This window comes from Notechis scutatus, chromosome 2 (genome assembly GCF_049901735.1).
Source record: "Notechis scutatus isolate UNSWTSFEM ecotype Mainland chromosome 2, rNotScu1.2, whole genome shotgun sequence".
Lineage (NCBI taxonomy): Eukaryota > Metazoa > Chordata > Lepidosauria > Squamata > Elapidae > Notechis > Notechis scutatus.
The window spans coordinates 171,927,917-171,953,490 of record NC_142010.1 but is presented as its reverse complement, the minus strand read 5'-3'; the positions used below and the strand labels follow the sequence as shown (position 1 = coordinate 171,953,490).

General features: G+C 45.6%; 1 protein-coding gene across 1 annotated transcript in view; it reads right to left on the bottom strand.

Annotated features, from left to right (window-relative positions):
- IGFBPL1 (insulin like growth factor binding protein like 1) overlaps positions 1–22,568 on the bottom strand; it is a 46,230-nt gene extending 23,662 nt beyond the window's left edge. Inside the window, exon 1 of the mRNA XM_026672941.2 lies at positions 22,021–22,568. Within this exon, the coding sequence (XP_026528726.2) occupies positions 22,021–22,531 (511 nt within the window). The 5' untranslated portion in view covers positions 22,532–22,568. The remainder of the gene's footprint in view (positions 1–22,020) is intronic.
- Positions 22,569–25,574: the final 3,006 nt, after the last annotated feature.

Sequence of the window (25,574 nt, the reverse complement as noted above, 5' to 3'; positions counted from 1 at the left end):
AAACAGCAGACACTCATAGCATTATGATTAATTCACCACAAACCTCTTTGCTTTCAACAAAAACACTGCAAGCAGAAATTGCAGAGCTTTTGTTAGCATTTCTGACCTCAGCATGCTGGTACCTCGCTAATTGGCATCTTGGTGAAGAGGAAGAGTGATAATTAGCCTGGCTGGTTTTGAAAACTGTCACTCATTTCAAGAAAGGGTGAATGATTCCTTGAACTCAGTTCTTATATTACCAACCCTCCCCCGCCCTTTTAATCAGAATGACATCTGCAGGTATAGTCTATCCTTTTGGCTCCGTTTTTTGGTGAACCATTGGGACAAACAGTAACAATAATCAATGTGTCATTGTGGCGAAAAACCCTGAAAATTTTGTGCCTAAAGAAGAGCCAATTTCAGACTTACAGAGTAAAAAAGGCATTTACTAAACCATTAACTACAGCTGGAATCAGTAATATTTGGCAGGCAGGAACCACATCAGCAGTGATAAAAAAACCCAAGCATGGATGCACCGTAGATTAGATGTGCTATTTTTTTTTCTTTTCTTCTTTTTGGTTTGGGAAAGGATGGGAAATTGCCAGCCATTTTTAGAAACACTGCCATTAATTGTGGTGCAATCGGATAAGGTTTTCACGGCAGAAAAAAGAGACTCACTCAGGAGCTACTACATGGAGTTCTAGGCTGCAGGTTGCCTGTTCATTAAATAAAATATTGTAACCATATTTTGCCAACTTTATAAGCCATAAAGGGAGGACTTGTCCCCCCTCCCCTGCAGTTTAGCCTGGCACCATGCTCTTGGCAGTTTTCATCCTCCCCTTGACGCTTCTCTTATCTGTCGCTTCTGAATAAAATAGTATTTAGTCAACATTAAGACACAAGTAATGCTGTCCCTGAAACAGATAAGCAGAATCAGGTGTAGGAGCTCAGTCTGTTTTTTTGGTAATATGGGCAGCACCATTGTGTGGGCACAGTGTTTTTTTAGCATCTCCCCTTGAACTACCTGGATAATGTAGTCTGAGAAAAGCACTTTTTTTCCTGTCCAAAGGCTGGACTTGGTCTTTGCCCTCTAAAATATAGGCAAGGTTGGAAAAAAGAAATGAATGCAGCCTGGATATAAAATACATTTGATTTAATTTGCACAGAAGTTAACTTAATGAGATACCGTTGAGATGATGCAATGTCAAGCCGATATCCATTTTATAATTTCTTTAAAAAAAAATTCCTTGCCCCCCCAAACTGCCTTCTTTTCAGAAGTGTGTGTGTGTGTGTGTGTGACACTTTTCTCGATTAAATTTTTAAGTTTATAATTGAAGGCATTACTTTTTCACATTACTGTAAATGATTTTCCATTGTTCTGTACGTTATTATAGAACAGGGTTAATAAATGTTCTTCATGTATTAAATAATTGCTCCATCTCAAATTGAACTGAAACCTCTCCCTGGATAGCAATTTCTTCACTTAATGACTGGCAAGAAAAGTTGTAAAATGGGGAATCTTGGGTTATGTTTTTGTATGTATGTATGTATGTATGTACGTATGTATGTATGAGCGGTGGGATCAAAAAAGTTTTACCACCAGTTCGGTGGGCGTGGCTTGGTGGGCGCAATTTTCATGCCTGCACACGTTGCGTGCGCATGCGCCAAACGTGCATTTTACGCAGGCGCAGAGGCGTTCCAACTCACCTCTTGCAAGCCTGCCCTCTCCTGGTCGCTTCAGCAGCTGCCTCGCAGCACTCTGCTGTGCAGGCGAGTGGGCCCAACAGCAAAGCGGCAGAGAGATCTGATTTGGTCTCCGCTGCTCATCGCTGCTACTGGCTCAGCAGAACCAGGCCAAATCAGTAGAATACCACCACTGGTATGTATGTACATATGTATGTACTGGTATATTCAATTTATGACTGCTAGAGCTGCTCCTGAATTAATTTTGGGTGACAAAATGATCAATTTTACCTTCTAATTTTAAACAATTTACTAAGAAAAGTTTGGTGTGCCACTACAGACACTTGGAGTTTGCAAGATTGCTTGCTTCTTCCTTACTTGTGGACTCAATGCCTTCTTCCTGATTTTTGTGGACTCAGTACCTTGTTCCTGACTTTGGGATTCCTTGTTTGTTCCTTGGTTTGTGGACTCATTTCCCTGTTCCTTTGTTTTGCTGGACTGGGCGGGAGCCAGAGGCTGCCATGTGTGTATTGTGTGCGTTTTGCTGTGGGACTTGCCAAGAACATGGGACCGTTTTGAGGCAACATTTGGAGCATTAAAGGAGAGTGTGAACTCTCAGCTGGCTGTGTGACCTTCGTGCCTTGTCCCGGGTCATCACAGTATGTTTTAAACTTAATATAACCCAATAATTCTCCCAGCTCAAAGGCATGTTATAGAATGGGCGTTGGTTCTTACCTGACACGCTATTTCTCTGGAGCCGTGAGGATCATCCAGAGAGTGGGAGGTGCTTCAGTCTGCGTCGTTGTAGGCTGAGCTTAATTACTGAAGATTGCTCCGCCCTTCACCACGTGGCTGCCTTGCAATCCCCAGTTTACGCGAAGTCGAGAGTGAAGAGAAGATCTTGCTCTCATCTTACTATGCTAAAGGGTTTATTGGCCGAAACAAGACCCCACCAGACGGAAAACTTAATAAGGGTGGGGCTGGATGATCCTCACGGCTCCAGAGAAATGGTGTGTCAGGTAAGAACCAACGCCCATTCTCCTGGGAGCCGTTCGGATCATCCAGAGAGTGGGACATACCAAAGCTTGGCTGTCCTACGGGAGGGAGTCCGTCTGGTCCTGCAATCTCTGCGGTTCCGTGAGGACTCGCTGGAGGACTCGTCTACCAAACGAAGCCTCCGCCGAAGCAAGTATGTCGATCTTATAATATCTAATAAAGGGAGATGGGGAGGCCCAAGTGGCCGCCCGACAAACGTCAGCGATTGGAACCTGGGTGGCCCAAGTAGCTGAGGTAGCAGCACTTCTGGTGGAGTGTGCCGTTATTCCGCTGGGAATGGGCAGGGCCTGGGACAGGTAAGCTTGGGAAATAGTAGCTCTAATCCAGCGGCCGATGGTTGACGGGGACACTTTGTGGCCTAACGATTTGGGCTGAAAGGAAAGGAATAGGGATTCGGATCTCCTGAAGGGCTGGGTACGTTTAATGTAAATGTAGAGGGCCCGTCTTACGTCTAGGGTATGCCAAGGCTTCTCCCTTTCCGCGAGGATTGGGGCAGAAGTTCGGAAGTGTGAGTTCCTGTGCCCTGTGGAAGGCTGAGTTGACCTTGGGCAAGAAGGTAGGATCCAGCCGGAGAACTACCCGGTCGGCATGGAAGATGCAAAGGTCCTTCCTCACCGACAAGGCCGCTATCTCTGATATTCGGCGAGCCGAAGTTGGCCACTAGAAACACAACCTTGAATGTTAGGAACTGGAGAGTGGATTCCCTGAGCGGCTCAAAGGGGTGTTTGGTAAGGGCCACAAGGACCTTATTGAGGTCCCAAGTGGGGTATCTGAACTGATGGGAACACAGGTAGTGGCTCCCCTGAGGAATGCCCTAATGCGAGGGTGGAGGGAAAGGGACCCCAGATTGCCACAAGCAATGACGGTTGAAAGGGGTTGCGACCTGACGCCTCAGGGTGTTCGGAGAAAGACCTTTCCTCAGACCCTCTGGAGGAATTCCAACACTTGAGCTATGGATGGTGAAAGCGGGTTGACCTGGAAACCCTGGCACCCTTGCAGAAACTATTCCAAGTGGCATTAAAGATTCGGGCTGTGGAGGGTCGCCTGGCGGCTAGGATGGTATCAATAACCTAGTCCGAAACTGCTCCTTTCTTAAACGCTCCCGCTCAACCTCCAAACAGCTCGCTGGAGCCACTGCGGGTCCGGGTGCTGGAGGGGACCCTGAAAAAGGAATCCTGTTCGGAGGAATTTCCCAGGGAGGGGCCACCGATAGGTTGCGGAGGTCCGCGAACCATGGGCGCCTGGGCCAGTAGAATGTCATCAGAATCAGTTCTGCTGTCTTGGAGATGAACCTCTGGATGGCCCTGAGTACCAGGGCTACAGGAGGGAGAGCATATAGAAACCCTGTGGGCCAGGGGCAACGGCGGGCTTTGTAGTTCTCGGCCCCGTGGGAGGGGTACCTCGAGAAAAACCTGGGGAGTTGAGTGATGAGGGGGTATGCGAGGAGGTCCACTGACGGGAGGCCGAACAGCCCGGTCGCCTCCCTGAACAGTGACGGGTGGAGGCGCCACTCGGACTGGTCCCCCGTGGTCCTGCTCAACCAGTCTGCTTGGGTGTTTAAGTCCCCTGAGATGTGCTCGGCTTTGAGAGAGAGGAGATTGCGCTCCGCCCAATGGCAGAGGCGCTCGGCCCCTCTCATCAAACGGATGGACTGGGTGCCCCCTTGTCGGTTGACAAGGGCCTTGGCGGTGATGTTGTCCGTAAGTATAAGGACATGCCGCCCACGTACCTGAGGGAGGAGTGGCGTAGGCCCAGGTGGATGGCGCGGAGTTCCAACCAGTTTATACTGTATGCCCGTTCTACCTGAGACCATCTGCCCTGTGTCGAAAGCGAGTGGATGTGAGCGCCCCCTCCGAACAGGCTGGCGTCTGTGGAGAGGGTGAGGCGTCGGGGCTTCTAGAGGCCATGTCCCTGTTGATGGCGGGACTGGTCCACCAGAGGAGAGACGTGAAGACCTTTGAAGGCACCTTGACCGTGGCCTTTGAATTGCTACTGCTGGACCGTTGGAACGGAAGCAGGAACCACTGTAGGGACCTGGTGTGTAACCGGGCCCAGGGAACGATGGAAATACATGAGACCATTTTACCTAGTAGCTTAGACAGATCCAAAAGTGTTACCCTTATTGAACGTCTGATGTGTGTGATGGTTTCCTGAATGCTAAGGAATCTTTCCGAGGAAGGGAAACCTTTCCCCGAACTGAGTCAATGACGGCCCCCAAGTGGGTGATGCGTGTAGAAGGTAACAGTTGGCTCTTTTTCCAGTTACCGGAAACCTATGGTCTTGGAGGGCAGAGAGGGTAGCTCTGACATCCTTCTCTGCTTGGAGTCTGGAGTGGGACAGGATGAGGATGTCATCCAGGTAACAATGGAGACGAACCGAGAGGTTCCTGAGGTGGGCCGCCAGAGCCGTGAGGACCCTAGTGAAAGTCCCCGGGTTAGAGGCCATCCCAAACGGAATGGCCACATATTGGACGTGGTGGTGGTTGTAGCAGAATCTGAGGAATATGGAATGGGAGGGCCGGATTGGAATGTGGAGATACGCCTCTGAAGGTCTATAGAGGCTAGCCAATCCCCCTGTCTGATGCCCAGGAGAATGGACTGCAGGGTGTGCATCTTAAACCTGCGGTAAATCAGGTAACGGTTGAGGCGTTTCAGGTCTAGAATAGCCCTCCATCCCCCTGAGGATTTGGGGACCACGAAGAGGTGAGAGTGAAACCCCTGCCCCCGCTGGGATGGTGGGACGGGATGTATGGCCTGTATGCTAAAGAGATGCTGAATGGCTGAATCCATTAAGTTGCGTTTAGTGGGGTCCCTTGAAGGGGGGATGCCATAAGGAAGTCAGGGGGGGTGCGCTGGAATTCAAGCGCGAGACCAAGTCTGATGGAGTCCCGGACCCCGGCATCGGAAGTGGAGGAATCCCATCGGTCAGCGAAATGCTTGAGGCGTCCGCCGATGGGAAGGGAGGGACGAGGTCTATCTGGTGCGCCGGAAGGGCTACCCTCCGGAGCCCCTGAAGGGACGTCTGTAGCTGCCGCCCCTCCTGTTCCTGTCACCTGGATCGGCTCGATCCTGGGGCTGGAGTGGCCGGAAGGAGGGGAGTCTCGGATACCTGGGCTGGAAAGATGACTGGTAGAAGGGTCGGGAGGGACCTCTCCGAAAGGGCTGGGGGCTCTTGACTCTGACCTCCGAAAAGGGGGGGGAAGAAATTTTTTCTTACTTCGGGGTTCGGATAGCAATGGCTCCAGGGCGGCACCAAAGAGTCTGTCCCTCTTAATGGGGGCAGTGGCCAGCTTAACCTTGTTTTTTATGTCCGCCTGCCAGTGCTTGAGCCAGAGCAGGCGGCGAGCTGTAACGTGAGAGGATATCGCTCGGGCGGAGGACTTCACCGCGTGGTAGGTGGCGTCGGCCGAGAATTCTGCTGCGGCCGTCAACTTTGCGATTTTCTGATGTGCCCTTGTGTTAGAGGGGGGAACATGCTGTTTCACTTGGCGGAGCCACCGGATCGAGGACCTGGTGAAAGGGAAGCGGCCATGGCCGATCTAATGGCCCAGGTGTCGGCCTGATGAGTCCTACGTAAGGCCAGTTTGGACCTTTTGTCCTCGGGTTTCGGGCTTCCAGGGGGTCACTGGAAGAGGACGAGGATACTGAACCAACGAAGGGCTTGTCTACCTCGGGAGTGTTAAGCAAGTTGCAAAAGCTCAGCTCGAGGTTAAAGAACCTCTTGTCCTGGCTGGATGGGCAGGGGAAGCTCTTGTAGAGTCCAATTGGTCTTAAACTAGGTCGTGGAATATGGGTGGGGCCGGAATAACCTTCGCCTCCACCACGGGCTGCCTAAAAATGGCGTCCTCTTGTCCCTCTGCCGGGGAGGGGAGAGCCGGAGAGGACTGAACCGACAGGCCAGAAATGTTCTTGGCCTTAAAGAGTAGTGATTAAGCATGTGTGGCTTGAACAAACCCAGAAGGTGGGTTGATAGGGAGTGAGGCCCTCGTCCTCGGACATGTCTCCTTCTATCGGGCCTATCTCCGATAGGGGTTCCCCTTGTGTAGACCCCCATTCAAGATCCTCCTCCTCCCCGAACCTATCCAGGTCCTCTATAGCCTCCTCCATTTCCCCTTCTGGGAGGGGGCTGTCCCCCCATAAAGGTACCTGACCATGGGTAGGGTCCAATCTAGGCGAGGACCTGACTGATGGCGAGTCGTGTTCGGGCGCCATCGAGGGGGGACCGGACCTGTACATCTGTTGAATGCCCTCTGCTATCCCCTGGCGGATAGCCCGTTCCATCCATGCCTGCATGAGCGCAGAAATCTCGACAGTGGCGGCCTCCTCCTGGCGCAGACCAGCAGCCGTGGGCGTGAAAGTACTTCGGCCGTCTGGCTGTTGATTCGGGGACCTGGCGTCCCAGGGATAAGCTGCGCCTGGAGAGGGAAGAACAATCTGGGGGAGGGGGGGTGTCTGGAGGTAGAAGGAATGGAGGGTGGGAGGGCTGGGGGCACTGGTTGTGCCTTTCTAGATCGCCTGTCAGATTCTTTCTCCAGTGCCCTATGACGCCTTAGGGCGTCTCTCTGAGAAGCCTTGGAAGTTTCCTTAGAGGCTTCCTTAGCCTGTCTGCGCAGGTGGTAGGACTTAGATCTGGCCTTCAAAGAAGAGCCTCTAGTGGAATTGTCATCTGCCATTATAGAAGAAAGGACTCTAGCTCCAATTTAAGGCGGTTGGCTCGCCAAGGTTTCGGCCTACAACAAAGGCCGGGTGTCCTTTCAGCTGGCCCGCGCCCCCTTTTGGAATTTAGATATGTAAGTTCTACAATATTATTATTGTTATAATTATTAATATAAATATATATACATGCGTATAAGCACTGTATATGTAATCCAATCAGTGTTGGTAATGCGTTATTGCCAAGTACCAATAATATATATGAAAATATATATATACCTCAGAAAACATATATATGTATATGTATATAGTTATGTATCATTATCATCATTATCATCATTATCATTATCATTATCATTATCAATCATTATCATTATCATTATCATTATCATTATCATTATTATTCTTTTTAATAATAATACTTTTTGACAAGAAATAAACCGGGACCTGTTCAGCGCTCCCAGGAGGGAGTGACCCCAGATACGGTGTTAAATTCTCCAATTGTCCAAATGAACGCCTGAGGCTGAAGTGAGGCCTCTGGCAGCTGGAGCTCCCAGGCAACCACCGGGAGGGATAGGCTGCAATTCCCTGCCCTGAGCTGCTGCGGAAAGCCAACAATTTGCCAATGTCTAAGAATGCAGTAAGTTCTCACAGGCTGGGAGGCCTATGATTAGAAGACTAGTTTCTTCGCAGTCGCAGAGGCCTGTTACAAAGCGCCCGAAAACGTGGCGGCGCCCAAAATGGCGGCCGCCCACGATCCCTTTAAAAACGGGCCGCTCAGGGCAAGACTAAGCCTCTCCGGCAAACCTGGAGGCCGAGAGAGACAGCGAGACAATTTTTCGCCCCTTTTTGGGGCGATCGGCGTTCGCGGTGGGGGGGATCACCAGCTGCGCTTATCAGAGCGATCGAGTGGAGCCGCTACAATAGCGGCGCGAAAAGGCGGCAGGAAAGGAGCCGAATTGGAAGGGGGGGGGGGATTGGCGCCGGAGCGCGAAAGCCGCCCGCTCCCTATCCCCCCTGGGGGCGAAGAACGCGCTCCCCTGCTATAGCCACCCCAATTGCGCAGAGGCTAAGGAGAACCGAAACGCAAGGCAAACCTGAAGGGAAAATTCTTTTTTTTTTTTCTTTTCTATAGCTGTTAAAAAGGAACTTGAATCGGCCAAAGAGTGGGAGATACACAGCCTAATCTGACGAAGGCTGAGCGTAAACTGGGGATTGCAAGGCAGCCACGTGGTGAAGGGCGGAGCAATCCTCAGTAATTAAGCTCAGCCTACAACGACGCAGACTGAAGCACCTCCCACTCTCTGGATGATCCGAACGGCTCCCAGGAGAAAAATAAGTTCATAGAAACGAGTTTATGAAATATAGCTCTGCAATTCAAGAACTGATTGACTGGAGTGGCATGGGTACAAAGATTTTGGAAAAGTCCCATACTTCAAAAGAATTCTCATTTCTTTGACTGGCTCCTGATGTGTTTTTGCTCATTAGGACATCATTAAGTCTGCTTACAGAAGCTTCAGTTTTTCAGGCAAATGCAGATGACAAAGCCAGGACAAGAGTAGAAAGCATGAGATCCAACAATTTCAAAAGCAACAGAATACACCTGGGACCAAAAGCAGACCCTGCAAGACTAATCCAGACAAAGCTTTGATTCCTTCACTGAAGTGTTGTCAGTCATCTCTCTCTCTCTGGTTTTTAAAATCTAGCAATCTTACTGGATTGCTAGAAAGAATTTTCCTGCCTTCCCCCCCAAAGATGGTTGAAAAGAAAGACAGGTACAGCTATTGCAACAAAAGCCTTACAAACGTTACAAATAAAATTATAGAGCATTTGCTGGAGAATTTTGACAGATGCTTTCAGAAACAGGTATTTTGGGGAAGTACCACACTGGAGGTGGCTACTACATTGATAGCCAATCTCACCTCCCTCTCTGCATTCTCTGCACACCCACCCCGCCCATTGTTTAAGCTGTCATTACTTTCATTATTTAATTGTTTCACTGTTTTGTTATTGTTATGTTTACACTTCTTTTTGCTTTTACTCTTTTACTCTTATAAGCCACCTAGACAAGCCCCACAGCGAGATAGGAAATAGCAAATAAATTTAACAAATAATAATAATCTTACATCCTGCCACAATACCCTTAAGCACTAACATCAACACCTACCTATCTGAGGTCCTTGGAAAGGACTTGATAGGCAGACAAAAATGTCAAATCCAGTCTGAACATCTGATTGACCATGTGATGAACCATAATAATAATATTTCGAATAAATACCTGAAAATCTTCACATTCAGCTAAGACAATCTAATACTATAACTTTGCATGAAACTCTCCTGGGAAATACTCTTATTGCTGTTGAACCCAGTGTTCTTATGTCTTCCCCATCCTCTATAGCAGTGGTGGCTAACCTTTTTGGGCTCCTGTGCCAAAAATTGCAAGCGTACCAGCATGCCCGTACTCGTGTGCCAGCACCCAGAATGCAATGCGCAGCCCCCCGCCCCACACCCCCTGTGCATGCACACGCAATCCCCACCCCCACCCCTTTACCTGCACTGTGCCTCACAGCTGATTTTTTGACTGGTTTGAGGCCTTTTTTGGCCTCCCAGAGGCTTGGAAAAAGCCTCTGCAAGGCTTCTCGGGCTGAATTATAGGCCAGTTTCATCACTTCCGGTATTACAGGAAGTGATGAAACGGACCTATAATTCGGCCCGAGAAGCCTTGCAGAGGCTTTTTCCAAGCCTCTGGGAGGGAGGCCGAAAAAGGCCTCAAACCAACTGGAAAAAAATCAGCTGTAAGGCGCGGGCATGCGCAGTGACGTAAGCTTGCCTGTGGCTTGCGTGCCAGCACAAATAGCTCTGCGTGTCACTTGTGGCACGCATGCCATAGGTTTGCCATCACGGCTCTATAGATACATTTTAGTTAGAAAAAGATTATGTGGCATCATCTTATTCAGCTTTTCCTTTCTCTCTAATAATAGTTACGGGACCATTTTACATCCTAGGACCTAGAGCATAGTAATCTTACACACTCTCTTTCATTAAATCTTTCCGATACCATCTCAGATTTCAGGGAATAATGCAATTATTTTCAGTTATTTGACACGTAGGATTTATCTTCATATTTCCTCCTTGGTTAATACGATGGTTTCAAATAACATATTTGGTTATACCAAAAAGGATTGCCTCTGGATTTCAGGCAAAATGGCACATATATTTGAAAATATAATAGTTACTTGCAAAATCATTTCATTTACTGAGTAATTGGTTAGGAGGATTTTGTGTCCAAATGTGCTCTGGGGTGTGCTCTGAATACAGAACAAAGTCTCCCCCCCCCCCTCACAGATACAGACCAAAATTTGGTTGTTTTCTGGAAAATTCTTTTTGGAGGGGGGTAGATACATATAGGAAAAAGCTGTGGGTAAGAGAAGGCACTGGAGAAATCAACGGCAGGTGGTCCTTGGATATGCTGTGCTAAGATAGGGCAATAGCTAGGGGAAGGAAATGGAAGGTAATAACAACAGAATAACAGAATTGGAAGGTCTTCTACTCCAACCCCCTGCTCAAGCAGGAGGCCATTCTATACCATTCCAGACAAGTGGCTGTTCAGTATCTTCTTAAAAGCCTTCAGTGATGGAGCACTTACAACTTCTACAGGCAAACCGATCTACTGGTTAATTGTTTTCAGTGTTAGGAAGTTTCTCCTTAAGTCTAGGTTCCTTCTCTCCTTGATTAGTTTCCATCCATTGTTTCTTGCCTTGCCTTCTGGTGCTTTGGAAAATAGGTTGACCCTCCCCACTTCTTTGTAGCAGTCCCTCAAATACTGGAACGTTGCTCTTTTCTGCACTCTTTCCAGAGTCTCTACATCTTACTAAGCCTTTACAAAGCGGTATTAATACTTCAGGTGATCTTGATTTTATCCCTCTGTTAATGCAACCTAGGATTGCAATGGCTTTTTGGCTGCTAGCTCATATTAAAGCGATTATCCACAAGGACTCCAAGATCTCTCTCGTAGTTACTGCTACTGAGCCAGGTTTCATCTAATTTGTACGTGCACCTTTGATTTTTGCAGAAGAGATATTGTGTAAATCAGGGGCAGATTAGTGAAAAATGATGCATTGCATGCTGCTGAGACCATCAAAGAAGAATCACCTGAAGGAAGCAATGATGACATCACAGTTTCTGAAAGAGGGGAGAGAATGGACGGTGCTCATCACCCTGCCCAACTCACTCCAGAATGTCCGCCACAATTGTTTCATCTGAAGGTTGGAATAACTACAGGTAGAGCTCAATTTACAATGGTTCATTTAGTGTCCGTTGGAAGTTACAATGGCACTGAAAAACGTGAGTTATGACCATTTTTCACACATCCAACTGTTGTAGCATGCCCGTGTTCACACAATCAAAATTCAGATGCTTGGCATCCGACTCATATTTATGATGGTTGCAATGTCCTGAGATTATCTTTTGCAACCTTCCAAAAAGCAAAGTCAACGGGGGAGCCAGATTCGCTAAACAACCCATGTGGCTAACTTAACAGCTGCAGCGATCCACTTGACAACTGTGGCAAGAAAGTTCATGAAATGGGGCAAATCTCACTTAAATGTCTCATTTAGCAACATAAATTTTGGATTCGATTGAGGTCGTAAGTCGAGGACTACCTGTAATGCTCCAGGTTTCGTTTCAAGCCACCATTTGGAATCATTCAGAAAAATTTTGGGATTATGATGTGTTTTTTTCTGGATTTGAAACAAAACTTATTTCCTGATCCATGTATTCACCTACTGACTCATAATTCTACAGTGAGCTATCATTTCATCATTCAGTTTTAGCTCTGCACAGAATCTGACACCTTCCCGTTATAATTTCCGCTTCTCTATTTTTGTACTTTGGGCACTGCATATCGTATTACTAGCTACGGTCACCATCAGAATGTAAATATAGCTGAGTTCCTTTAGTAGATATAAATAAACAAACGGATGCTCATCTTCACCAGACTAAAGAGAGACTGGTAACCATGCCATCCGCTGGTGTCTCTGCTATTATAGAAATAGTTCATAATAAGGGGGAAAATTGACCATCAAGAAGCTCATAAATCAGTAGGGCACTATTCCATTGCTTGTCTCATTCCTGTAAAGATCTATACAACCTATGAAACATACGTTACATATTAATATGTTCATTTCACACCATGCCAGTTTCCAAGATGAACTGAGCATGAGAAAAAAGCTTGGATAATAAGATTTCTGAATTTGCATATACATGTTCTCAGAATAATAATAAAAAAGCTTTGAAAATACTCATGGGAACAAGAATTCTGGAATACATACATAAAAGAAAGAAAAGCCTATTAAATTGGTGCTTACCAAACCTGGGAAATTGCCCAAAATTGGGTAAAAGTGTTTTTTCTTTGGGTAATGACATACAAACTCACTACTCACCACAACAGAGACAAATAAATTGACATAATGATTGCCACGTTCACTAAAATATATTTTTAAAAATCTCCCAATGTCAGATTCTAATAATAAGATGAAAACCAATGAAATTACCAAATGACAAAAAGATCATTCAATGATATTGTTACTATGGCACAATAGTATCCTCATGTTATGACCATTCATTCAGCAATGTTAAAAGTTATAACGTTCTAAAGGACCTAGGACAGGTCGCTGAAGTTCAGTCAGATTTTCTGATAAGCAGCTTTGGGTAACCAATAAAATGTTTTGGGAATCGCTGCACTAAATTGTTAATTAGAATTGCTGCAAGTGGTCATTCATTCTTCTAAAATATATTTTTGTAAACCTGTTTCTTTTCTTCAGCATTACAGTCTAATCCAGGGGTGTCAAACTCAAGGCCTTGGGGCCAGATCTGGCCCATGAGGTGCTTAGATCTGGCCCACAGGGCTGTCCTGGAAACTTCAAAGGACTGCCTCACAGTGTCTCTGGCAGTGAAAATGGAACTTGGGAGTGCCAAGCGTGGTTCCTCCAGTTCTATTTTTGTTGACAGAGGGCTGCTGGAGGCTGTCACAGCCGAAAACAAATGTCAAGCTGGCCACAGCCCCCCCATGCTACACACACACCGGCCCCCTGAGGTCAAACACAATCCTGATGTGGCCCTCAATGAAATTGAGTTTGATACCCCTGGTCTAATCTATAGAAGCTATGTCATCCGTTGATCTTTCCAGATATGTAAAACTGCAATATTCACATTCTTCAATCAGAAATGGATGAGAGTTGTAATCTAACAGATCTGGAGTCATCAGGCTACTTTGGGCAATAGAACTGTCTGGGTGTCAATTGTGTGTGCCTCTCACAAACAACCCTCCACACTTCTGTATTAATATTAACACCTTACAGATTTTCACAGGCCCCCATAGATATTGTCTCAATATCACAGATATTGTTTCTAGGATACTAGAAGGAAGGAAGAAGCCACTTTGAACAAAATATTTTAAAACTGGCTAAAGTTTAAATGAGCTTGGAATAGGAACTTTAAATCCCAGAAGGGTTATGTAAATGCCATATGAACAGTGATACTTTTTGACAGCCACAACATTCCAAGCGACTAGTAGAAAATTCAACTCTAATCTTCAGGAGGAGGAATGAGAGACTTCAAGGACATCATTTCAAGCATGCTAATGTCATGACTCTCAAGTGCTCATGCTTGGATATACCTAGAAAAAAATCTTTGTACAGTATAAGCATAATCACACACTTAACTGCCACACACTACATTTAAATAGGAAAGCGAGGGTCAAATTTGCCCTCTACTCCAAAGCAGACTCTGGAAACAGATGAAAAGCATTTTGTCCAGTGGTGGGATTCAATTTTTTTACTACTGGTTCTGTGGGCGTGGCTTGGTGGCCGTGGCAGGGGAAGGAGACTGTAAAATCTCCAGTCAGAGGTGGGATTTGCTGGTTCTCCGAACTACTCAAAATTTCCGCTACTGGTTCTCCAGAACTTGGTCAGAACCTGCTGAATACCACCTCTGGTTTTGTCCCTTCTCTTTCAGGATTTCACTCCCTACCTGTTTTGTTCCTCACAGGAAAGTCCACTCTTTGCTTAATCTTCCTTTTTTTCAGCCTCAGTATCCCCATATTACACCATTGTTGAATGCTTCCTTCACCTGTTTCGTGCCAGGATTTATGACTAATAAAAAAAGATAAAGTTTCTTCAGTGCTCTAAGTCTCAGGTTGATAGTCCAATTTACTTGCTAGGGATGATTCAGTATATGATGAATGGTCTCTGACACCTGCACACCTGTTCCATCCTGGATACAGACAGGTGTGGCTGCTTTAATGAGTCTCCAACAAGTGCTCTGTTTATGCTCTTGCACTTGCTAAATCTTGCAATCAAATCCAAAACATTACATATAAATATAAAACTGTCCCCAGTGTTTGCCCTGCTCTGATGACTTGCAATCAGTCTCACCCTGCAGTGAAGTCATAGAAAGGTGTCTACATTTGCTAGGATTGTTCTGTTGAATTGTTTTTGCTCCCTTCATTTTTGTGTTGGGAAATCAGATGCTTAAATCAGAAGACAATGATTTAATTTTGCATCAGAACATATTGAGGCCATAGTACTACTAAGCTGCTCTTTATATATAAATTCTATATGTAACATTTATAGCATGAAGCAAACTACAATCACCTGCAAAGCTCCAGAATAGTCTTTGAACTATTTTAAGGCCAGTTTAGAAAAGAATGTGCAGCAGTAATAAATGTCTGCTTTAAAAATGATTTTAAAACACCCCCCAACTTTTCATTGTTCCACCTGCCTTCTAAGCTAATTAAATTCTATTTGAGAAACTCTGACTTCATTCTTATTTTTTTGTATTTTTACTTTTGAGTTTATGAATCGCATTTTAAGGTTTTTATGATTGTTTTTTTTTAAAAAAACCCTCAAATAAATGGTAGAGTTGTCCAATATTTCAGATTTTAAAACCAAAGGGTTTAGGGACATGCAGGAGCACATACTTTTTTCCAGGATTACATCACAACTACAGAAAATAGCTGTAGGGTGCCAGAAAAAGATGCAGCTGCTTTGAAGACTTGTGGACAAGGACAATGTGGATTATTCTGTTTGCTCTGAAGCATTTCTTTCGTCTTCAAGTCCAAAGTGCTGCACTGTCATTTAAAAACCTCATGTCTAAAAGCCAGTACAGTTAGTCCTCGACTTACAACTGTTCTTTTAGTGACCAAAGTTACATCACTAAAAAAAGTGACTTATGACCATTTTTCAACAACCGTATTACTAATTGAACAAGTGTAAGTGGTTTACTTAACAACTGTGGCAAGAAAATTTGTAAAATGAGCAAAGCTCACTTAATACATGTCTCATTTATCAACATAAATTTTGGGGTCAATTGTGGTCGTAAGTCAAGGACTACCTGTATTTTGAGCAATGAGCTTTTTCCTCGGTTTCATTTTTGGGAGAGGCTCTCTGTATGTCAAAAGATAATTACCAAAGGTTCAGATATGGACAGGTTCATACAAATAATATTTATGATGTTTGAAATTATTAATTTCCAAATTGAGGAAGTCAGTTTGTCATCTAGCATCGGGTGTGTGTGTGTTTGAAAGGAAGTGAAGACTCAGCCCAAAGCCAGAAGCAAATGGGCCACAACTCCTAAGGTATTTACGAAGGCAACCCTAATTCTCTCCTTGTTACACCTTCAATCTGAACATATCTTGAGTGACCTGGTTTTAAAACTATCCTTGAGAAAAAAAACATCTGCCTCGTCCAGCATTGAAGCGAGGGGGAAACAGAATCCTTGATGATTTTGCCTTTTGCCTGGAGTATTATTATGATTCCGGCTTTGTTCACTTACTTTTGCCACTGCAGCAAACAACCATTACATGAGCTGTTTTGAAAAACATCTGGCTGCCAAAATGCGGATCCTATATTCCTCCTGGATTCAGAGCTAACCCTGGTTCTGAAAAGAAAAGTGAAGCAATGGCTTTTGGCAGATGGATGAAACCATCTTGTAGTAATTGTTCAAATTTGGCGGTGGGGAGGGAAGTGACCCGACAAATCCACACAATAGGAACTGGAGATGAATATATGCATTAGCAATTTATTTCTATCACTTCTGAATGGTGGTAGGGACAATACAACTTTTGTAATGGCTCGAGCTGTGGTAGTTCAAGAGCCAGGGCACTGATGAAATGCTATCCCCACCCTCCATCCCCTCAATTAGCTGGAAGGAATAATGAGGTGCTTGTGATATTCTGTGTATGTTCTTAGCATTAACATCTGCAGAAGTGAAGATGACTGGGATTGGCTTTAAATTGCTTTTAAGGACTGGGAAGAAAACAGTTCACATGGAACTGCTTTATGTCTACCTAGGCAGGATCCCGACTTGTGACTCACAGTACCTTCTACAGCAGGGGTGTCAAACTCAAGGCCTGCGGGCCGATCCGGCTCACAGGGTGCTTAGACACAGCCCCGCAGGGCTGCCCTGGAAACAACAAAGGACTGGCCCGCGGTGCCTCTGTCAGTAAAAATGGAGCTCGGGAGGACCGCATGCAGCCACCCGAGCTCCATTTTTGCTGGCAGAGGCTCGCAAAACAAACTAAAAGCAAAACAAAACAAAAGGAGAAATGTTTCCCCTTTTGCATTTGAGCAACTAAGAAGGGACAGGAAAGGAGAAAGGGAAAGAGGAAAGACAAAAAAAGGGAAGATGGGAAGAGAGCGAGGAAGCAAAATAAGGAAAGAGGGGAAGGAAGAAGATAAGGAAGGAAGGAAGGAGATTATAATGAGGGAGGGTGGGTCTGAGGGAAGTCCTGCCTTAGCACTTTGCCACTGCAGGTGCCCTCACATAAGAGACATCAAGCTGCCCCCGCCCTGAGTTCAAACACAACCCTGATGCAGCCCTCAATGAAATTGAGTTTGACACCTTTGTTCTACAGCCATCCTAACCTTTTCTGTCCTGATGTAACAGTAATCTGCATAGCTGTGTTATTGCCTCAACATTGACCGACTTAGAAGATGTCACTAGTTACTAATGGGGAAATGTGCCTTTTATATAAGATACAGACTTTATTCAGAAAATAGCCTCTTTTTAAAGATCCTCATGTGAATTGAGATCCTCCTTGGTACAATCTCTGAAAGCAACATAGACCAAACACAGCTTCAGTTCTTTAACAGCCTTTGTCAGTTTTACACTGTGGAAAACAGAATGGCAAGCGTCTCTTACGGCAGATGTAGATGATCCAGAAGCCAGGTAGAATATAGGAATATCAGATAACAATTATATAGTTGCGAAGAGTTCGTTTTCTTTGTCTCTTTGCTACTGGGGATCCAGATTATTTTGCAGTCCCAAAATAACCTTATAACAATGCTCTTTAGAAGAGAGGTGGTGGCATTGCAGACAATATATTGTTCATGTATTAGTGAAACATCAAAAAGGGATCAACTGACCCAGCTCACTAACACCATGACAGTTAGATTCAGCTTAAAACAATTTCTGAGTTTTTTCTGCAAAACAACACTAATACATAGTGCAGGTTCCAGCAGAACATTGAGCCATCTTAAGGAAATACAAACCACACTTCCAATCCCTGTTGTTCCTTGGCTGTGAAGCAGAGTAGCGATTTTGTTCATAGCAGGAACAGAGAGACTAAAGAAGTGTAGAATTTCTCCTTTGATACTAGTAACTGGTTTATCCATGGGATCAGAGGAATGGCATCAAGGGAGCTGTGCTTTGCTGGTTTTTTTTTTCTTCCAGTTCCCCTGCCTTGAATGAAAAAAAGGATGGAGGCTAGGATGTGTCAACCCCACTAGATAGCTCAGATCAGGAAATCAATTCCACAGGAAGGTTAAAACTACTTTTACTGAGATTGGTTACAATAACAGACTCTTTTAAGTCTGATTGTGATGTCTTCTCCTCCTCCTTCTAGATCACGGGTGTCAAGCTCGCCACGTCACGTTGCTGTCACGTGATGTTTCTTGATGTTTTTCCCCTTCATGGAACTGGGGTGAGCGTGGCCTACGTGTGACACATCTGACCTGCAGGCCACCATTTTGACACCCCCGTAGATCCTTGAACAAGGGAAGCATGTGCCCGAGTTTGTTCTGAATGTTATAACTTATTTAAATAAGTGTTCAAAGGGTCCACGTGGTATAAGTGGATAAATAAGTGTTCAAAGGGTCCACGTGGTAAAGGAGAGGCAGGATGCGGGGAACTGGTAAACAACCTTTATTTCTTTTAGTCTAGGAAAAAGCCGCTCAGCCGTGGCAGGCGCCGGCTTTTATAGTTGGTGCTGTCCAAAGCTTCAGCCACTGACGGGACTTCGTTTTTCCTGCCAGCGGCTGGGCCAATGAGTGGAGTCTATTAGCTGACTCCACCCCTTGGCCATATTTGGTCATATACAACAGACACCCCTGCTATGTAATATAAAACCATTTTCCCCATTCTCTTCCCATTGTTACTTGTTAAATACTGTACCTTATTTGTGGGAATATGAATATGGGACACAACTTGCTAAAGAAAGTGGGCAGGAACTACATATTCCCCAAATGATGACTCTTGTTGTACTTTGTCTACCAAAAACCACTGCTTAGAAGATCTGATTGGGTGATTGGCCGACTGTGTTAATTGTTTCTGTGAACAGGGCAAGTTGTTTAAAAAGGAAGGATAAAAATTGGATAAATAAGTAAGACTACTTGGTAGCTCTTTTACCTAAGCTACAATTGGAAGAACATTTCATTACCCCCCCCCTCCTGATTTTATTTTTATATTAATTAGGTAAAACAATCAAAAATCAGGGATAACAATGCACATACACACATAAAATAAATTTACACTTGAGCAAAGGTTGAAATGAAAATGTTATAAACAAATTTTGTTAAGTTTGAAAAAAGGCAAAACAAAATTAGCACAAAAACATTAGAGGAAAAAGCATTATAGTAACCCCACCCCAGCCTCCGCTATTTAAATATTTTATACTATTTTTTGGACTTTTTGGACTTTTGTGATTATTGCTTGTTTCTGTTTGGATTATTTTTTTTTAAATCCCCCTTTCTCTTCCCTTTAAAATCAAAGGGGTTTCTAAAATCTACTCGTCCACAGAAATGTGTGTATAGAATTCATGGAAATGTAACCTGTAACCATAAGTGAAATGAGCAAATTTCAAACTAATCTCAGACTGGTTGAGTCAGAAAGAGGATTAAGGGGTATGAAAAGCACTGCTGGTGATACAAAAAGAGATCTGTCATTCCCTCCCCACACACACACACACACAGTAGTCAGAACATTATAAAGCTGGCTGGCCCTTGGGAGGGAGCAGCTTATAGGAGACACAGGCCCTTTTGAAAGGGCCCTGTCTGGAGTAAGGTTCCCACTTCTCCCAGTCCTCTCTTAAGCAAGATTGAATGAAGTTCAGCGGGATGGGGAAAAGCTTGGCTTTTGTTTAAAAGAAAGGGCTACAAATCATGAATACAGTGATTTTATTCACATGTATCCAAAGACTTCGACCCTCCAGTTGGGCAGCGTTACATTAAATAGCAGAGTGAATATCCAAAACATGGCTGGGCATTTCTAGTCATACCACAGAGATTTGAAATAAGGGGACTTATTTCTAAAATAGTAATGTGTTACACTGCACGAATAAAACTAAAAAAGAAAGAAAGGAAATGCAATGTATTATTGAAATGCTTATATATTTGCATTTACACACACACACACACACACACACACACACCAAAGTAAAAGGAACAGGCCTGATTACAAATAGAAAGAGAACAGCTGTTACGCCCAGCCTGGTTCCCAAAGGGGGCCATTAAATGTTACCCCACTGATTATATGTGTGTAAATTAGTGCCCTTGGGTTAAGATATAATGAAGTACTTACTAACAGAGAAATGTGTTCCCCTCTCCTTTGCACGTACTTTTATTACCATTTAAATAGACAGCTGAGAAGATGCATGTAATAATACAATAATAGGCAACAGTGGCCCCATTTAAACAATTATTTATTATGTTTGTTGGAATAGCACACACACATCGGCTTTATAAATAGACCAGATGAAAAATTCGATGCCATATAAAACTACTATTATTGGAACAGTATCTTGCAAGTCTAAATGTTCCCTCCACTATCTCACTTTATCTTCCTGTGAATTAGAGAGGGGGTTGTCTGAGAAGTTTTCTCAAATTACTTTCCTGGCTTCACTGGTCTGACCGTGGCAGCAGTTCTTCCACCTGTCCCTATGCCCACTACACACGATCATCCCCCGCTTCTTCCTTTCCCACCTTGTGACAAACATGTGAGTTAAGCTGAAAGAGAATCCGTTGGCTGAGGGCCATCTAATGACTTTTAGAGGTGGAAGGGGGTGTGAATCTAAGTCTTCTTAATCCAAGCCCCCAACATGTCACATAAAATCCCAGGCTGGTGAGTTTGGGTGAATGGAACACTCTTTCTATAATACCCTATCTGGCTATGTTTATGGAAAGTTGTTAGGAAAAGTTTGCGCCTAGATGTTATAGTGGCATAAGATGACTTCTGAGCTACTGTAACAGTAGTGCCTGTGGAATGGGAATGTGTGCTTGAACTTGTAGTGGAAGCACAACCCACGTTTTCTGAACCCAGAACACGAGTTAATTTGACTAAATTATGAGTGTTGCATGAAACCAGGGAGTCCAGGATTACAAGTGTGCTTGCATTCAGGTTGTCGGAGTGTCAATAGCCATATGAGGTCCGTGTTCATATTTATGGACCATTTAATAGTCCAAATTCTCAATTCCCCAACTTGAATTCATTGGTATTTCCTTCCTGGATGCTACCCGCTTTGAAGAGATCATATATTACGCTGGAGAAAGGTGCAAGGAACCGAAGGCAACATAGGATTAGGATGGAAGTAAGAACAGTTGTCAGGATAGGCAAGTTCCTGAGAAGTTTAATGTCCTACTTTTAGAATTCCCCTTGATTTCTTTTCCCCATTGTATTTCATGTATTGTCTGTATTTTGTATATTGTCGCTTTACCTGAATGAAACAGGATAATTATTTATGTCCTTCTCTCTCTCTCCCCTCCACCCTGTGTGTGTATATGTGTGTAGCTAGATGGATAGATGGATGGATGGATGGATGGATGGATAGATAGATAGATGATAGATAGATAAGTAGGTAGGCAGATGTTGTAGATAGATAAGACAGATATCCCAGTACATACATACATACATACATACATACATGTATGAATGCATGTGTACACACACACACACACACTCAAAAGCTATGCTATAATTGCAGGCTCTTATAAAGTGACAACAGTCTTAATAGATACAATAGTATATAAAGTCTTAAAAACAGTGCCTAAGACTACGGTTACTGCAAACATGTTACTGCAAACGTTCAAGTTTTTACCTTGATTTTGTGTGTGTGTGTGTGTGTGAGTGTGAGTGTGTGTGTGTGTGTGTGTTTGTGTGCGAGCGCATGTGTGAATATAAAGAACAACTTATTGCTCCAATTCAGACTGACATGCATTTCTCTCTCCGATTAAAACATCAAAAGAGTGCAAGGTTTGGAAAGTTGGGGCTGTCGGGAACGAGAGGAAGCAAGCCACGGGTGTTTTGTGGCGACCGCTCTCTCGGCTTTCCCCCACCCCCACCCCACCCTATCCCACCCCACCCGCGCCGCGCGGCTCACCAAGTTTGCACTCGCCGTCGTGGGCCTTCCGGACGCGCTCGCGGCCGTCGAGGACCGCGCGCCAGCTGTGCAGGTGCAGAGCGCACACGCTACCGTAGGACCGGCCGTCGGAGCCGCAGACGGCGCCGTCCTCCTTGCAGACGCAACGGCCGGTTCCCTCTTCGGCGTCGGCGTCGACTTCGGGCGCTTCTGCCTGGCGTTGGCTCACGCACACCAACCCAGGGCCACAGCGAGCGCCCCGCGTCCCACCACAGCGTTCCCCCTCCGCGCCGAGGCAACGCTCGCAGCAGCCGCACTCGTCCCGGGCCGTCAGCTCCGGCACGGCGCACTGCACAAACGCGCAGAGGTCCGGCTTGCACGGAGCGCAAGCCGAGCCGGTCGCGCCCCTCGACGCCAGAGCCCAGCAAAGGGCCACCAGCGAGAGCCACCGAGCCCGGCTTCCGGCGGTCATGCTGCGGTATCCCAGAGGAGCGGGGGAAGCGGTTGCGACGACTCGCGCCAAAGCAGCCATCTGAGGGAGACGGCGGCGGAGAGCGACAAGAAAGCCGCCCCCCCACCCACCCCAGGCGACCACGCCCCCTCCCCTCCAGGCGCCCGGGCGAGAAGAAGCTGCTCTAAGCGCCGAACTTTCTTTCTTTCTTTCTTTCTTTCTTTCTTTCTTTCTTTCTTTCTTTCTTTCTTTCTTTCTTTCTTTCTTTCTTTCTTTCTTTCTTTCTTCCTTCCTTCCTTCCTTCCTTTATTTATTTATTTGGTCAAAAGGTTACAATACAATAGAAAGAAGAATAAACATAAGTTTAACCACAAGAAATAGGAACTAATAATTGGGGACAATAGGACAGGGACGGTAGGCACGATTGTGCGCTTATGCATGCCCCTTACAGACCTCTTAGGAATGGGGTGAGGTCAATAGAGGTTAATTTGAGAGTAAATGAGTAAATTAGTTTGAGCAGGTGACAACAGAGTCAGGTAGTGAGTTCCAGACATTGACCACTGTGTTGCAGGAATCGTACTTCCTGCAATCGAGTTTGGAGTGGTTTACATTAAGTTTATATCTGTTATGTGCTCTTGTGTTGTTGTGGTTAAAGTTGAAATATTCATTAACTGGTAAGACGTTGTAACATAGGAGTTTATGTACACTGCTCAAAAAAATAAAGGGAACACAAAAATAAGACATCTTAGATCTGAATGAATGAAATATTCCTATGAAATACTTCGTTCATTACATAGTTGAATGTGCTGACAACAAAATCACACAAAAATCAATGGAAATCAAATTTAGCAACCCATGGAGGTCTGGATTTAGAGTTACACTCAAAATTAAAGTGGAAAAAAACACTACAGGCTGATCCAGCTTTGATGTAATGTCCTCAAAACAAGTCAAAATGAGGCTCAGTAGTGTGTGTGGCCTCCACGTGCCTGTATGACCTCCCTACGACGCCTGGGCATGGTCCTGATGAGGTGGCGGATGGTCTCCTGAGGGATCTCCTCTCACACCTGGACTAAAGCATCCCCCAACTCCTGGACAGTGTGGTGCAACGTGGCATTGGTGGATGGAGTGAGACATGATGTCCCAGATGTGCTCAATTGGATTCAGGTCTGGGGAACGGGTGGGCCAGTCCATAGCATCAATGCCTTTGTCGTGCAGGAACTGCTGACACACTCCAGCCACATGAGGTCTAGCATTGTCTTGCATTAGGAGGAACCCAGGGCCAACTGCACCAGCATATGGTTTCACAAGAGGTCTGAGGATCTCATCTCGGTACCTAATGGCAGTCAGGCTACCTCTGGCGAGCACATGGAGGGCTGTGCGGCCCCCTAAAGAAATGCCACCCCACACCATTACTGATCCACTGCCAAACTGGTCATGCTGGAGGATGTTGCAGGCAGCAGAACGTTCTCCACGGTGTCTCCAGACCCTGTCACGTCTGTCAAATGTGCTCAGTGTGAACCTGCTTTCATCTGAAGAGCACAGGGCGCCAGTGGCGAATTTGCCAATCTTGGTGTTCTCTGGCAAATGTCAAACGTCCTGCACGGTGTTGGGCTGTAAACACAACCCCCACCTGTGGACGTCGGGCCCTCATACCACCCTCATGGAGTCTGTTTCTGACCATTTGAGCAGCCACATGCACATTTGTGGCCCGCTGGAGGTCATTTTGCAAGGCTCTGGCAGTGCTCCTCCTGTCCCTCCTTGCACAAAGGCAGAGGTAGCGGTCGTAGTGCTGGGTTGTTGCCCTCCTATGGCCTCCTCCATGTCTCTTGATGTACTGGCCTGTCTCCTGGTAGCGCCTCCATGCTCTGGACACTATGCTGACAGACACAGCAAACCTTCTTGCCACAGCTCGCATTGATGTGCCATCCTGGATGAGCTGCACTACCTGAGCCACTTGTGTGGGTTGTAGACTCCGTCTCATGCTACCACTAGAGTGAAAGCACCGCCAGCATTCAAAAGTGACCAAACCATCAGCCAGAAAGCAAAGGAACTGAGAAGTAGTCTGTGGTCACCACCTGCAGAACCACTCCTTTATTGGGGATGTCTTACTAACTGCCTATGCTTTCCACCTGTTGTCTATTCCATTTGCACAACAGCATGTGAAATTGATTGTCAATCAGTGTTGCTACCTGAGTGGACAGTTTGACTTCACAGAAGTGTGATTGACTTGGAGTTACATTGTGTTGTTTAAATGTTCCCTTTATTTTTTTGAGCAGTGTATTATGCTTAAGTCCAATCTTAGCTGGCGTAGTTCAAGGTTGTCTAAGCCTAGAATCTCAACTTCTTGTTGCGTTAAGTGTAATGGAGGTCTGAGGCGTTTGGAGAGAATGGTTAGATGGAAAACAGAGAGAGGGGACTATTGAGGTCACGGTTACCTCAAAGGTGTTGGTTTTTTTGAAGAGGCAGCTGGACTTTCTGATTTTTCTTTGAAGATGTTTCGCTTCTAATCCAAGAAGCTTCTTCAGTTCTGATTGGATGGTGGGGAATGGAAGGATTTATACTCCTTGCAGACAGCTGGTCATTTGCATTTTTAATTAGGGAATCGTTGAGGCCACCTGGAGGTTTATCTGTGTCCTCTGGGTCATCTGCAAATGGGTGTGGACAGGGGTAGGATATGACAGGGTTAACTACTGGTTCGGGATTTACGAGCTTCCCTGCAGGCTGTGAGCCGTGTGCCTGTAAATCGTCAGCAGCAGCTGCCTGCAGAGAAGCAGCCTTTGAAACAGCCCTCTTTTCTTGCTTTTCTAACTGCAGCTGTGCCTTGTTCGGCAGCTGAAGTTGAAAAATCAGGAAATAAAGATCAGGAAATAAGAACCCGGGTGGGCGGGTGGTCAAAAACATCAGCAGTTCTACGTCTGCTGCTCTTCAGAGCTACCGGTTCTACAGAGGTGGACAGAACTGGTAGAAACCCACCCCTGGGTGTGAAGCCTTCTTGGAACTGCTGAAAGGACTGTGTTGTAGACCAGTAGTCCCCAACCACCGAGCCCCGGACCGGGACCGGTCCGTGGATCGTTTTGTACTGGGCCGCAAAGAATGCTTGCTTGGGTGCCGCCATCTTGTTTCA